The following is a 13,517-nucleotide window of genomic DNA, read 5'->3' on the forward strand; positions in this document are numbered from 1 at the left end:
GAGGCATAAGGGGATTTTTCTCTGATACTCACTGTGGGGACATGGTCGATGATCTGGAGAGCACAATGACCCTGGATTAAAATTTCCTCGGTTCCTGGGACAAGATGGCAGAGTAGAAGGATCTTGAGCTCACCTCTTCTCGTGAGCACACCAAAATCACAGCTAACTGCTGAGCAGCCACTGATAAAAAAAGATAAGAACCTACCAAAAAAGATATTCTGTAACCAAAGACATAAAGAAGGAACCACAATGAGAGAGTAAGAGGGACACACTCGCAGTACAGTCAAATCCCATACCCCTGGGAGGGGGTGGGTGACCCCCAAACTGGAGAGTAATTATATTGCAGAGGTTCTCCCACAGGAGTGAGAGTTCTGAGCCCCATGTCAGGCTCCCCAGCCTGGGGGTCTGTCTTTGGGAAGAGGAGCTCCCAGAGCATTTGGCTTTGAAGGCTTAACTGCAGCATCTCCACAGGGCTGGGGGAGACAGGAACTTCACTCTTACAGGGTGCACACAAAATCTGATGTGCACTGGGACCAAGGGCAAAAGCAGCAACTTCATACCTCAGCACATGGGGGGAGGCTCAGAGAGGGCAAGCAAGCTGCTCAAAGTCACCAGCCAGGGAAAGGCAGAACAGGATAGGGATCCGAGTCTGCCTGAAGCTGAATCCCACACCTCACTGCCCTCTACTTCCAACTAAGTGAAAACAGGATTATAAAACAGAAATGTCTCACGTTTACAAATACTGAGCACTCAATGCAGTGCCCAGCAGTCCAGCCAGATGCCGGCCACAGAACCAGTCCTCCTAATGTATCAAAATGAATCAGGCAGACCAGGTTTAATGATCTCGTTAGTTGTTTATTGTCATTCTAAAGACTAGCACATTTACAGCATACATGGCTTTGAATGAGCTAAGAATATATAAAACGGTAACTATATGTTTATATATATTAATACTGTCCGAAACAAATAAATAAAAGTACCTTAACGCACTAAGCTTGGCAGATACAATTGTGTAGGGACAAAACTTATTATGCAGTATTTGTACGTTTTTAAAGGAAACCAAAGGCAACTGTGCTGCAGACGCTTTCACAGAATCCACGTCACATCTGAGCTTTCAGTACGTCTCAACGTTTCTTTTTAAATGGGTGCCTTATATAAGGAGCACTTGATGGAACCTCTATTTTACGGGAACCTGTAAAACTGCCTGCCTTCTCCAACTGAAAACTCAAAGCTCCCGTGTGACCTGGGTACCTGCAGCCACCACGATGGGCAACGTGGCCCCCACTCAACGAGCTTTGTAATCGCGCAATGCCACCGAGAGACTGACTACCACACAGGAGCAGGGGAGTAACGCTCAGGTGGAATACTGAAACCTGAATATTTTCTACGTGATTAGCCAAGTCTTCGACTTTTATGGTGATCCAACATGAAGCCAAAATTAGGAAAATATTCACATAAAGGTGCCACATGCAAAACCGCTAACAGATGACAACATTTGCTATATTCCCTTTTGGTAAATTCAGGTAATGCTCTTCAGACCCCCCCCCCAAAAAAATCTGAAAGTTGTATGAGTAACATTAAAAATACAAGGGAGTTTTAAAAAATGATGTTAAAATGAGTAAAGATGGAAATATATAGATACTAGAAAATGACAAATGAAATGGTGGAGGTGAAATACTAAATCAGCTATACTGGAAGCTGTCTTTGCACACGGATTGACACAACAGGAGAATCCGACACCACCTGCTGCCACCTGTGCAGTGGGCTTGCGGGACAAGTTTCTCCGCCTCCGCCCTCCACAGTGAACCCAGCTGTGCAGGGGCTGGTGAGCACCAAGGGTCCCTCACTGACTCACCCTCCACACCAGTTCACACTCAGCAGTGGGCGTCAGGAGACGGCAGGCTCCAGGTGTGCAGACTTTTGAGGAGGAAAGGATCTGAAAAGTCACCTGGTTCCACCCTTACCTGATGCCCACCCTCTGACCCTGCCAAGGGGTGGTCTCGCCTGTGCTTCAGCTCCCCAGGCCCAAGCCTGTTACATGTTTCCAAGTGGCATTTCTAGAGGAGCCCAAAGAATAGCATTTAGAATTTTAGATAAAGGAACTTCCTAAGGGTTCACAAGTCATTAGGATCAGTATCATGAATATGTGCCACATACATTTCTTTTACAGCCTTTTAAATAACATGTAAACATAATAATGATAAAAACAGAATTGATAAAAACATATAAACTAAGAAAAAACTCTGCTATGTGCAGATGACTCATCATCATCTTATAATAGATGACCAGACATAATTTTCTATGAAATTCCTAAGTTTTATGGTCCATTAATCCCTTTCAGAATCTCATTTTAGGAGAGATCTCAACTTTCTCAATAGCCATCTTACATAACAGAATGAGTAGTAACAATTATTGCAGACCTAAAAGACACTTTCATCAGACAGTCAAACATGATTGTATTGTCTTCTAGAAGACAAAAAATTGGGAAACCCACCAGAGGACACCAATTTTGAAAATACTTAGGCTTCCACTATCTCTATGCAAAATCCCCCATTGTTGACTGAGAGGCATCAGACAATACCACGTGCGAGGTCCTGACATGGGGGAGAAGGGGAGACGTGCCCTGGGGCCGTGGACTACACACGGGGCATAAGGCAACAGGAGACGGCTGGCCTCATGTCCTCGAGCAGACACCCTGTTCTTTAAGGGACAGGGGTGGCCCCTACTGTGTGGGCGGCTTTGCAGGTATTGTCTTCTAATAAGCCTTATCTCAGGCTGATTTATCAGCCTTTACTTCAACTCCTGGTTCCACCCGTGCTGTTACAGGCAGGCTGAGGCACCGCATGAGAGAGCGAGCATCTTTCCCCAAAACTTCCCTTAACATTTAACATTTAGTGGTCTGCCCAGGATCCAATCATTTAAACTATTATTTACCATTTTACATGGAGATTTTTAAAAAGTAGATTGTAAATCAATGCTCAATTTTGAGTTACTCAGTAGAAAAATAAGTTAGGTGAGCAGCTGCCTAAGTGGGCGTTTTAAAAAGTCTTAGCATTTCAGACGCACCTGGCTTGATGTATACAGGTAACTGCTGATATCTGTGTGATTATGGCTGAAGGCTGTTTAAATGGGCAGTTAACTCTCCACACTAGTGAGCCCAACATTACCTGCTATGGATTCCAACGCAAAAAACATGCTCCATAGACTCTTTAGTGAAATAGTTTTAAAAACATGAAAGTAAAAACCAATCCTTCAGGTCTTCTTGAAGAATTCATATATGACACTAGAGGGTACCCACATTTATTACATAACAGCTAATTAGAGGAAACCGTGTGTTCATGTTTCAACTTTTCCGTAAGTCCCTTCAGGAGGCCTGTAATGCTTGGGGAAAGCCTTCAGCTGCAGGGAATTAAACGCATATTTGCGACTTCCAACATTCTTCATTGTATTTTCTCTCCGACAACCCTCACTGGGGAAAAAACAAGCACAAGAAATGACAGCAGTAAAAAAGGAAAAAAGAAAAGACTTAAACTCAGATGAAATGAACTGATTATTTTCATAGCATTGAAAAAAAGGTTGATTAATTTAAATGGATGCCAGACTCATTTATGACAATACACACGTAAAATGGCGGGTTTCTGAACAAGGCAATTAAGAAGCACAGAGATGGACACAGGCTGTATGGGACTGCGAGGTTTGCATTTCCAAAAGCAGCACTGTATCGAAGTGGAGGACAACCTTTTTTTTTTTTTTTTTTTTTAAGGTAATGGTTTCATGTATTTCATGTCTGGTTATCTGAGGGGCCTATCCTAACTAGTGGTTCAGAGGTTCTGTCACTTAGCAATTTGAATGGAAAAAGTGCTACTCTTAGCAAAAGCCTTTACAAAGCTGCATTTTTCTATATTAGCAACAGCTGTTAACCGTCTCAAATTCAAAATGCTGATTTTCCTTGCAGAATTCAACATGTAGCAAAGCCATCTGGCTCAGAAGGCGGCTGTCACATGCTGTCTCAACCTGGGAGACAGCTGTCCCGGGCACACAGCAATGCCGCAGGCTGTGCGATGGCTACACGGCTCTCAGCGCTGGGGCGTCGTGAAGAAGTGACCCCACCGAGGTCACCTTCTCCAGGTGAGCTGCCCTCGTGGTCACCTGTCTCAAGAGTGCCACTGAGCCAGTGAGAGCCCACAGGGGCCCTTCCCTAGAGAACCTGCCACCAGCCTCTTCCGCTGCTGCATTGATCAAGGCTTGCCATGGCAATCCAGTGGGCAAAGCGAATGCCCAACAGAAGGATGGGCTATCAGGCAGGCCTCACGTTCCCACATGGGAGCCTCAGGGGAGCTCTCTGGGAAATGTTCTGATAGACATCAAATTCACAGGCAAAAGCGATGCTAAATAGGAATGACTTCCTATATAGCACAGTGTAAGTTCATAGTTTTATATTATTCTAAGACTAGCAGTTAAATCAACTAATTATTAAATTTAGTACAAAATCCCCCTTATGAGATGTAAAATTTGCAGTTACCAAGAAACAGTGATTTAAAAAATATTTCAAGTTGTATGAAGACCATTGTGTCATGCATTTAAAAAAAAAATATCAGTGGCAATAGCTCAAGCCCTTTAAAGTGAAAATGACGATCTCATTATTAAGAACATGAAAAATATTTTTGGTGAGACAGTGATTTTATTCAGAAGAGAAACTCGGGCATTTTAGAAAAGTATCCACCTGCTTGTTATTAATTTAGTAACTCAGATACGCTTTCTTGTCACAAGAGCCTCAAAGCCCTCAGCTACGTGTGTGTCATCCGCACTGAGCGCCTAGGCCATACGAGCAGGGAGCCCTAGAGTAAGTGAAGACCATGTTGATCTAACATCCAATAATCAGATAAAAATACTCCGTTTAAAGCAGAAGCTATGTAGGTGCTTCTTTAATCTCTGGAAGCTCTTACATTATTGGACTATTTCAGATATGGCTTCTCCATTTACAAAGAAAGGTACACACTTTTCAAAAACTACCTATCAGTAGTAAATGTCAAACTGCTTTGAGGAACGAAGAAGAATTTGTGAACTCTGACATTACCTTTTTATTTACATGTTAAAGAGGCCGATTACTGGTTTAGCTGGCTGAATATATACTACACATGAAATTACAGGCAAGGTTACACTTTATTTTTAAATCAGATTGTGCTTATTTCCCCTCCGATGTTTGAATTTGGATTGAGTTTACAAAATCTAACTAAGGAGGCTGATCACACGCTGACTCTATCACCCAGTGTTTAGACAAGCTCCAGCCTGGGGCTGGGGCCTGAGTTGTGGAGAGAGGCAAGGCCGCGCCGTGGTAACTGGCGTTTCCTGCCGCAGGGGCCAGCCTCCGTCCTAAGGCAGAATACCCTGATCCCTCACGGTGGCTGCATTATTTTTAGGAGTCTGTAATACACACTGAGGCGGCCTTGGATAGATTTTTAGAAAGAGGGATTTAATTATTTCAAAGCTACATGATTTTTTTTATTATATCGATAAACTGTTTCAAGGACATCTATGTTTTAAAACAAAACATTAAAACTGAAACCCCCAGTGACAACTGCTTTTAGTGACAGCTCTGTTCTTCCCTCCCGGAGGGGCTCTTCCCCTTGAACTCATCTGGACACGCGAGTGTCTTCTGGTCCCTGAACATCGCGAGTCGCCTGTGCTGACACTGCCTCAGCGCTAGCATTAGCTCAGAAGCAACCTGAAAACGGTCACCAAGGACCAGTGACTCCCCTTTCTTGAATCACCTCCCCATCTTTGTTTTATCCTGCCTGTTACTTACTAAAGCAGGAAAGATTTCAAATATATATTTAGCCTGACTTCGTAAGGCCTTGGCGACATGGAAACTCAGCTCAGAGGCACGCTGAGCTTCCTTCCTCCGATATTCTAAAGCACCGCCCCCCCCCAGCCTCGTCTGATCTCGCGATGTGCCGTCTCCATCTCACCTCGTGGCTGCAGAGTTAGAACGCACTGCCTTCTGACCCACCCCTGAAGAGAAAAACCAAGAATCTGAGCCCCTCTCCTTCCATCCATTTCTCTCTTATCTTAGCAGCCAAGCCTACAGGAAGGCCTGGTGGGCACCATGACAGCCGGGGGCAGACAGCCGGGGACAGGCCATGGTGTCCGTGAGGCCCCTCGAGAGGCGGGGGAGGGCGCTTTTCTAGCTGGCCGCGGCCCCCATTTGCTGGGCGGGCAGTGGCATCCGGGAAGAGGAGGGGACACTCCGTGTGGTCAGAAGGGCCTCCCTCATCTGCGCACGGTCCCTGCCAGCCCGGAGGCGGGCACAGCACGTGTCACCCCGGGGGCAGCAGGAGTGCTTTACCCAGAACAGGCTAGGAGCTATGGAACGTGAACCGTGGGCCCTGCCTGCCCTCTTTCCGGTAAAGGAACGAGATGGTCTCAGAAAGTCGACTTGTACACCTTGATGTGGAGGAGGACAAGTGGTGGACACACCTCTCCACAAGAGTCACAGGCTGGCAGGACCTCACCTGTGACTAGTGTCATGTTGCTACAACTTAACACCGCCAGTCACTTGGCATCTGGAGAGAGAATCCCTCCTGACAGATGTCAGGAGCTGTGCCACAGAGCAGCCACCTCATTCTAGAAAAGACAAGAGCGACCACACTGCACTTGTGAGGAGGGTGGACTCGGCTGCCCTAGGCTCCCTCAGTGCTCAGGTCTAGGACACAGCGGTGAGGAGGATGCCCTTTCATCTTAGAATTTAAAGTCTGCTTCTGCCATCTGTCACCCACTGCTTCTGCAGTCGTAACTGCCTCTACAGTTCCCGGAACCCAGACTCAGATCTGAGGCCAAACCAGAGAAACCCCAGAGTCAGTTCTGGAAGTCTGGGGGAGGGAATGGAGAGGCCAGATTTTGTGGTGGACTGGGTTTGTGTGCATGCCTGGGGGTAAAGTTTCTGAAAAAGCCAGCTTCTCTAAATTCACTCCAGTGTTTCTAGAGTGGTGAAAAGAAATCCACTTCCATAAAATGCAATGTATGGGAAAGCCAGCTGGAGGCCAAAACAGGAGCACAACATAATCTGAGCTGGAAAACAGAGAGGCCACCGCCCGTTGCTTATGTAGGATCTATGGGGTTCCCTGTCATCTACTCTGCTGCCTTCAGAGGTGTCTAGCCACCGTTTTCCACACAGGAATGTTAAGGTTACAAATCCTCCCATTTTACAGACATTGCCGTGTTAAAATTAAGAGTGATAAGAACAGAAACCAAAGTGACCTTTTCTCTCTCACACCTCCATCTGGCACAACTGCCCAAAAGTCAGGCCTTATTTTTTGGTAAATTTTGATTTTTTTTTCCATAATTAACCATATTTGATTTGTAAGAGAGAAAAGGTATCTGGACTTGAATCTGGAATTAAAGAAGCAGGGGGTTTTTTTGATGAAAAATGCTATTTCAAGAAAAATAAATGTATCTAACTTCAACAGCCTTTTGTTACTCTGTGCATTTGTTCCTGGATCAGTTTAATGACAAAGACTTAAAAGAGTAATTCTAAAGTCACATGCAATATGTTATTTTTATGTGCCTGATTTGATACAATGAGCTACCGTCCTCACAGCTTTGTGTCATCCCAACTTGGAAATAATAACTTAAGCAAGGAAATGTTATAATTCTGCAAACTATTTGCTACTATAATTTCAGGGACTACGCTTTGAAATGAAAGCAGAAAGTACATGTCCTATTAAATAGGTTTATCTAGATGAGCCAGTTAGAAAGCATCTACACTTTTCATTTCTCTTCAAAAGGAAAGGAAAGGTTAGCAGTACATTTAAAGAATAGTATCAAATATACAAATTCTTTCCTGACAGAATTCCTCTCTCTAGGAAACAGGGCACAAGAAATATACAGGTAATAAATAGTTTTACATCAGAAGGTCAGAGATTTGGTACAAGTAATTCCAGGCCAGCTAAACAAAGCAGTAACAGAGCTCTGTAAGAACACGTTACAAGCACTGAAAACTCTACAGAATTTAAACGAACACGTCCTCTTGGTGAAATAATTTGGCAGGTATTTACAATTCAGAACAACAAAATGTCAAACTGTAAGGCATGAAATATATCTCGGCGGACCATGCTCTGACACATTCCTTCTATCCAGTTAGGTACACGGTGGCTGGACATGTTCTGGCACTTTTGTTTTTCGGATGATTTGTTAATTTCTCATAATGATACTCATTTGCAACGCAATTTGGCCGCCAGGTATGCTACGCTCAGGAAGAGCCACGCAATCAGTAAATTGGGGCTCATAGCTAGTAAAGGGATGGAACAGAGGAGGCTGGGGTCTAGTCTTAAGTCTCGGATGGGCACCAGGCCGCTCAAGTTCTTCTGGGTGACTACCTCCCGTGTTCCAATGCTGTGAAAAGGAAGAAGGTTGGGAGAAAGGAAAAGAAAAAGGGAAAGAAAAGAAAGGAAAAGGAGGGATACATGCAATGGATTTTTTCAAAAGTATGGGGAAAAAAGAGGAGAACCAAAAGATAAGATTGAAAAAAACATGGAATGAAGCCACAACACAAAGAAAAAGATGATATGCAGAAAAGGGTGTAAGAGGGATACCAAAACAAAACGAGCACAATTACAAAACAGGAGAGAAAGAGAAGGGAAAATAAGAAAAAAATACTGTAATCTACTGAAAACAAACACGTGTAGGCCGACTAAATGGTTTTCCATGTTCACTCCCTCGGCTGCCAAGCACACGCCATGCTGCCCTGCCATGCTTGCACGTGCGGCCAGACGTGGACTCCAAAGAGCAGGCTGAACATGAAGAACCATCGGGGGCGTTTGACCTTCTCACAGGTGCCTGAGCAGCAGGTGGTGCAACGTATTTCGCCAAAGCTCCCTCCTGATTGAACACTCAGATGATAACCGTTTCCCTTCGGCATCAACTGCAGGCAGAGCCCTCGCCAGACTCGCCTTGGCTTTTAGGCTGCGCAGCGGCAGGGTGTGAGCTACCATTCCGAGTCATCGTTCTGTGAGATGGGGTCTACCAAGAATGGAGTCCAGCCCAGCTCACTGGAAACTGGGGGTCTGTCCCCCTTTGGTGCTACCAAAGAAATGTGCTGAGGTGAGGCTCCCGGAGGACCCTGGATGCCCTGGATGTGCCATTCTCATGGGGGATGCTTCTCATGCCACGAGCACTGGTCATGGGGTCACGACCCAGGCCAGGGCAGTCTTGGGGGCCACTGGGGCCACTTAGGAAGGCCCACTGTTGTGTTTCGGACCCTGCACTGGGGACGGAGGGGCACCACCAGCAGGGAGCTGGAATGGCCTCCGACGGCAAAAGCCAAGCGTGTGCACCTCTTCCCAGCTCCCTGGTCCGTGGTGTCACTCGGCAGCCTGAAACAGGTGCTGGTGGGAGTGTTAATTATGCCCCAGAAATTGGCAAACGAGACAGATGAGGTTTTGTTTTTGTTTTTGGAGAGAGCTGGCTGTCAAGCACTTGCTAGCACAGCACTGGCCGGTGCTCACCCTGGGCCTCCAGGACACAAGACAGCCTGGTGTCAGCCCGGCCCCTCCCCCAGCCGCCCCACCCCGCTGCCTGCGTGCGCTGCTCCTCTGTCGGGCACCGCAGGGCGTGGCCAGACCTCCCGCTGCCTCCTTAGGGCTCCGGGCCGCCCCGCGGCCACGCCGCAGCGGGAAACACCAGCTACCGACCAGCCACCTGGGGCCTGCAGCCTATGAACAGACACATCTTCCCCACATGGGATAATCCAAAAAACAGAGAAGTCAGGGGTAACAGTGTCACACGGAAACAAATGCATGAGGTCAGGTGGACAAGGGGGTGGTGAGCAGGGCACCCGGGGCTGGTGATCTGAGGATCCCGGGGGCGGCAGAGGCGAGATGGCACTGAGCTTTGCTTTGGTTTTTAATAACGTCTTCAACGATTATTAAGGTCACATATGTTCGCGGCAGAGGTTTTAGAAAATTCAGAAAAACCTAAATAAACTTAAAAAAGACATCCATGATTGGAAGCAGATGGGGGTTTCAGAGAAGCAGAGGGAGGCCAAGGGAATGATGCCCGTCCCATGGGAGGAGGGTCCTTCCCTACTCAGCACCCTGGGGTCCCTGCCTGTAATGTAGGAAAGCAAGGCCGACTTCCCAGGCTCAGAAGCGCTCAGAGCAGTGGCAGGATGATTACCCAGAGGGTGGGTGGGCAGGCCCCCGGGACACTGGGTGGGACTGGTATGGGAACAACCTGTCAATGTGTATTAAAGGCCTTACAAGGGTGTACACTTTTTAACTTAAGGAATCAACAGGGCAGACGTGGGTAGGAGAAAACACAAGGGTATTCACTGCACCCGTATTTAAAGTGCTGACACACCGTACACAGCTTAAAGATTCAAGGACAGCAAACTGGGTAAGTTATGGTGTGCTAAACATGATAAAGCCCACATTCATTAACCTGAAAAAATGCTCACAAGACAGTTAAGTGAGAACAGTAGGCTAAAACAGTGGACAGAATTACACATCTAACTGCATCTGTTTGTGCATATGTTTTGTGTACGATTCAGGGACTGGGTAAGTTGACCAATGTGTGGGTTAAGCACACTCACACTCATACGTATGTATCTGAACACGCACTGGGATGTTAGCAGTGTTCCTTGTAGTAGCAGGAATACGGAGAATTGTCCTGTGGGGTGTGGGCTGGCGCGGGAGTCACTGGGGTAGGGGCTTAGGTGGATTTTCTGATTTTCCTACAAGGAATAGCAATCACCCACGTGATCAAAGTTGTGAGAGTGCCTCGTGTGTTGTCAGCCTCCCGGTTCACCTGTGCACGTGTGGGTAACTGCCCACAGCCCCTTGGCGGGCTGCAGGCCAGCAGATGGGGCCGCCCGTGTGTCTAAGGTGCTACCTGCTCCCTGGTCTTCCGAGACCTTTGTGCTCAGACGCAGTCGGAACAAACTGTTGTTTTCATCGAATGTGTTCACGAAGCCAAGACTGGATAGAGGCCTGGACCGAGGGGTACCAACTGTACACCCGACGTGTGCCTACGTACGGCACGGACCTCATCCTAATATCTGCCCCACAGCTAGAGCTGTGTCCCTCCATTTTTCTCGTCTCTCTGCGGCTGGCGGCCTGCGTCTCACCAGCGCGGTCCTCCCCTCCACCTCGCAGCTGACCGCACCAGGGATGCCGAGACCCCACCGCCTCCCAGGGGCCGAGGCAGGGAGAGTGTGAACTTTCTAAAAGTGCATCAACAGGCAGCCCTGAGGTCACAAGGTTTGGGTGAACTTGGAAAGACCAAACGGCACCAAACGGTTCCAGTTCTACAAAACGCTCCTGTCAAGAGGCAGGCGCTCAGGCATCGCTTTCGTGTACGACTGTGAGAAGGTGAAACGGCAGAGACATACAGAAAGGATAAGAGAATTGAATGCTTTGAAGAATTTGGTGAGAGGACAAATGGTACAGAACGTTCAGTAGAAGTGACTTGGAAACGAGACGAGAACAGCATTGGCGGCCACATGGAAGAAGACAGGAGGAGCAGGTTTCTTATCCTTTCTTTTGGTATGTGAGGGGAGGTGCTCCCCAGCAGTGCCGGAAACAAGGCATCGCTCGACAGCGGACAGAGTTTTAGTCCCAGGTTTCATCCTGCAAACACGCCTGCTGCCTCGGAATCAGAACGTCATTAGGGCAAGGTGGCCACGGCACAGGGACAGGGGAGGGGCTGCTGCCAGGAAACACTCACTGGACACTGGGCTCATGAAAGCAAACCCAGCCCACCGCTGGGAGAAGCGGAGCCAACCGGCGCAGCCTGCGGACGCTCGGTCTCCCCTCGGTTTGAAAAGAGACAACGCGGGATGGGAACAGCCGGGGCCTGCTGGGATGCCCGGGCCCTGAGTCGCACCCACAGCAAGATGAGTGGCCGGGGGACACCGGGCACCAAAGGGCAGCCACACGGCCGCCTCCGAGCTCACCACCTCCCTCCCCGCTGCCTCGGCTCCCCCGCTTCAGTGCGGTCCCGCGCAGACACAGCGCCGGCTCTTTTCTGCCCCTGACTCAAAAGAGGACACTGGATGTGATGTGCCTGGAGTTTGACTTGGCAGACGTGGAGGCATTTTCCAAAGCCAAACTAGAGCGCGGCCGCCGGGCCCGGGGGACTCACCTGCGCATGCACTCCAGGGCCTGCGTGAAGACCTGCGGGGCCATGCCGTGCTCGTGCTGCAGGATCAGGCACTGCTCCAGCGTCACCGACATGGCCGTGCGGTCCTTGGCGCTCTTGCAGCTGGTGAACCGCACCCCATTGAGGCGGCGGCAGATCTGCCAACGGGAAGGCAGGCTTTGCTTAGAGGGAGACGGGACAGGCCGCTGCCCCGGGCCACCTCCCGGGGCCTCTCCCACAGGACCCTGCTGCCTCCCGGGGGCCCCGCCGTCTGCTCAGCCACCTTCCCAGCTCGGCCCGGACCAGCCCTTTGCTGCCCACCCCCTGGGGTAGGTCAGAGGGCTTCCAGGATGCCCAGCCCCCGCCAAGTCTCTAGGCCTTTCTGGAAGTGACAGCGCAGACCCACTGGTCTCTACACGCTTCCTCGTCTGCACAGGTGGGAACAGCTCAGCAGACCCACTTCCCTGTGGCCACCTCCTGCCCACCGGGCTCCCCTCCAGCTCGACCTGGGGCCCTGGTACAGGGCCCAGCGCACCTCCCCTCCCAAGTGAGGGGCTCGCGTGGAGGGCAACCCCCCTGCTGAGAAAAGGCCGCCTCAGGGCACCTCCTCTCCCCACGGAAGGACACCTGGGAGCACGTGCCCTGCACCACTAGGAGCAACCCTAGGCACAGAGCCCCCAGATCGAGAAAGCCCTGGAACAAAAGACCTTTTTTTTGGTATAAGTTTGTGGCAGCCTCGTTTGGCAACATGACCAGCTCTTGAGTGGATGTCAAACTATCTACAATTTTTATTTATCCCATTTTGTCTACATATTCATACTTTTCAGTAAGACAGTAAGTACTCAGGAGTTTGATTCCAGGGTGCGGCCCCAGATCCCTCGGGGATGTGAAATCATCCACGTGCACCACGTTACACACAGGTGATGTGCACCCTATCACACGCCTAGGTACCAACTGTATACCGTATCACCTTTCTGAAACGTGGAGCCCTGTGAATTCTAAAACACCTGCCCACGAGAGCTTCAGATAAGGGCCTGTGGACCCGTAGGAGATGCTGCATTGTGAGAACAACATGGGTATCTCACGAAGAACCATGTGACCTAATGCCAGTGGGCTCCGTGACCTGCTGTTCTCAGAAAAACACCAGAGGCGCTGCAGGCTGCCCTACAGATGGCCCCGTGCCTGCTTCTCGGGCCAAGAGGCCTCAGCCAAGACCACGCAGCCACTGCCAGGGATGCCACTCTACAGAGGGCACAGTGTGGTCCTAAGCACTGTGTCTGAAGAAGGACAAGACAGAAAGGACCCAAACAAGTTCAGCCAAGACCATCAGGAGAAAGATGGGCATCTCATGAGAATAGACAAAACATTTTTTAAAAGATAAA

At 48.9% G+C, this 13,517-nt stretch overlaps 1 protein-coding gene across 3 annotated transcripts in view; it reads right to left on the reverse strand.

The window, feature by feature from the left end:
* Positions 1-828: 828 nt before the first annotated feature.
* Positions 829-13,517, reverse strand: part of INPP4A (inositol polyphosphate-4-phosphatase type I A) — a 130,629-nt gene continuing 117,940 nt past the window's right edge. For all 3 annotated transcript variants that reach the window (XM_060118026.1, XM_060118024.1, XM_060118025.1), the window contains exons 24-25: positions 12,139-12,293; positions 829-3,469 (exon numbers count right to left, since the gene is read on the reverse strand). In XM_060118026.1, coding sequence (XP_059974009.1) covers positions 3,337-3,469; positions 12,139-12,293 — 288 coding nt within the window. In that variant the 3' untranslated portion in view covers positions 829-3,336. The remainder of the gene's footprint in view (positions 3,470-12,138; positions 12,294-13,517) is intronic.

The sequence above is a fragment of the Mesoplodon densirostris genome, chromosome 14, assembly GCF_025265405.1.
Source record: "Mesoplodon densirostris isolate mMesDen1 chromosome 14, mMesDen1 primary haplotype, whole genome shotgun sequence".
Taxonomy (NCBI): domain Eukaryota; kingdom Metazoa; phylum Chordata; class Mammalia; order Artiodactyla; family Ziphiidae; genus Mesoplodon; species Mesoplodon densirostris.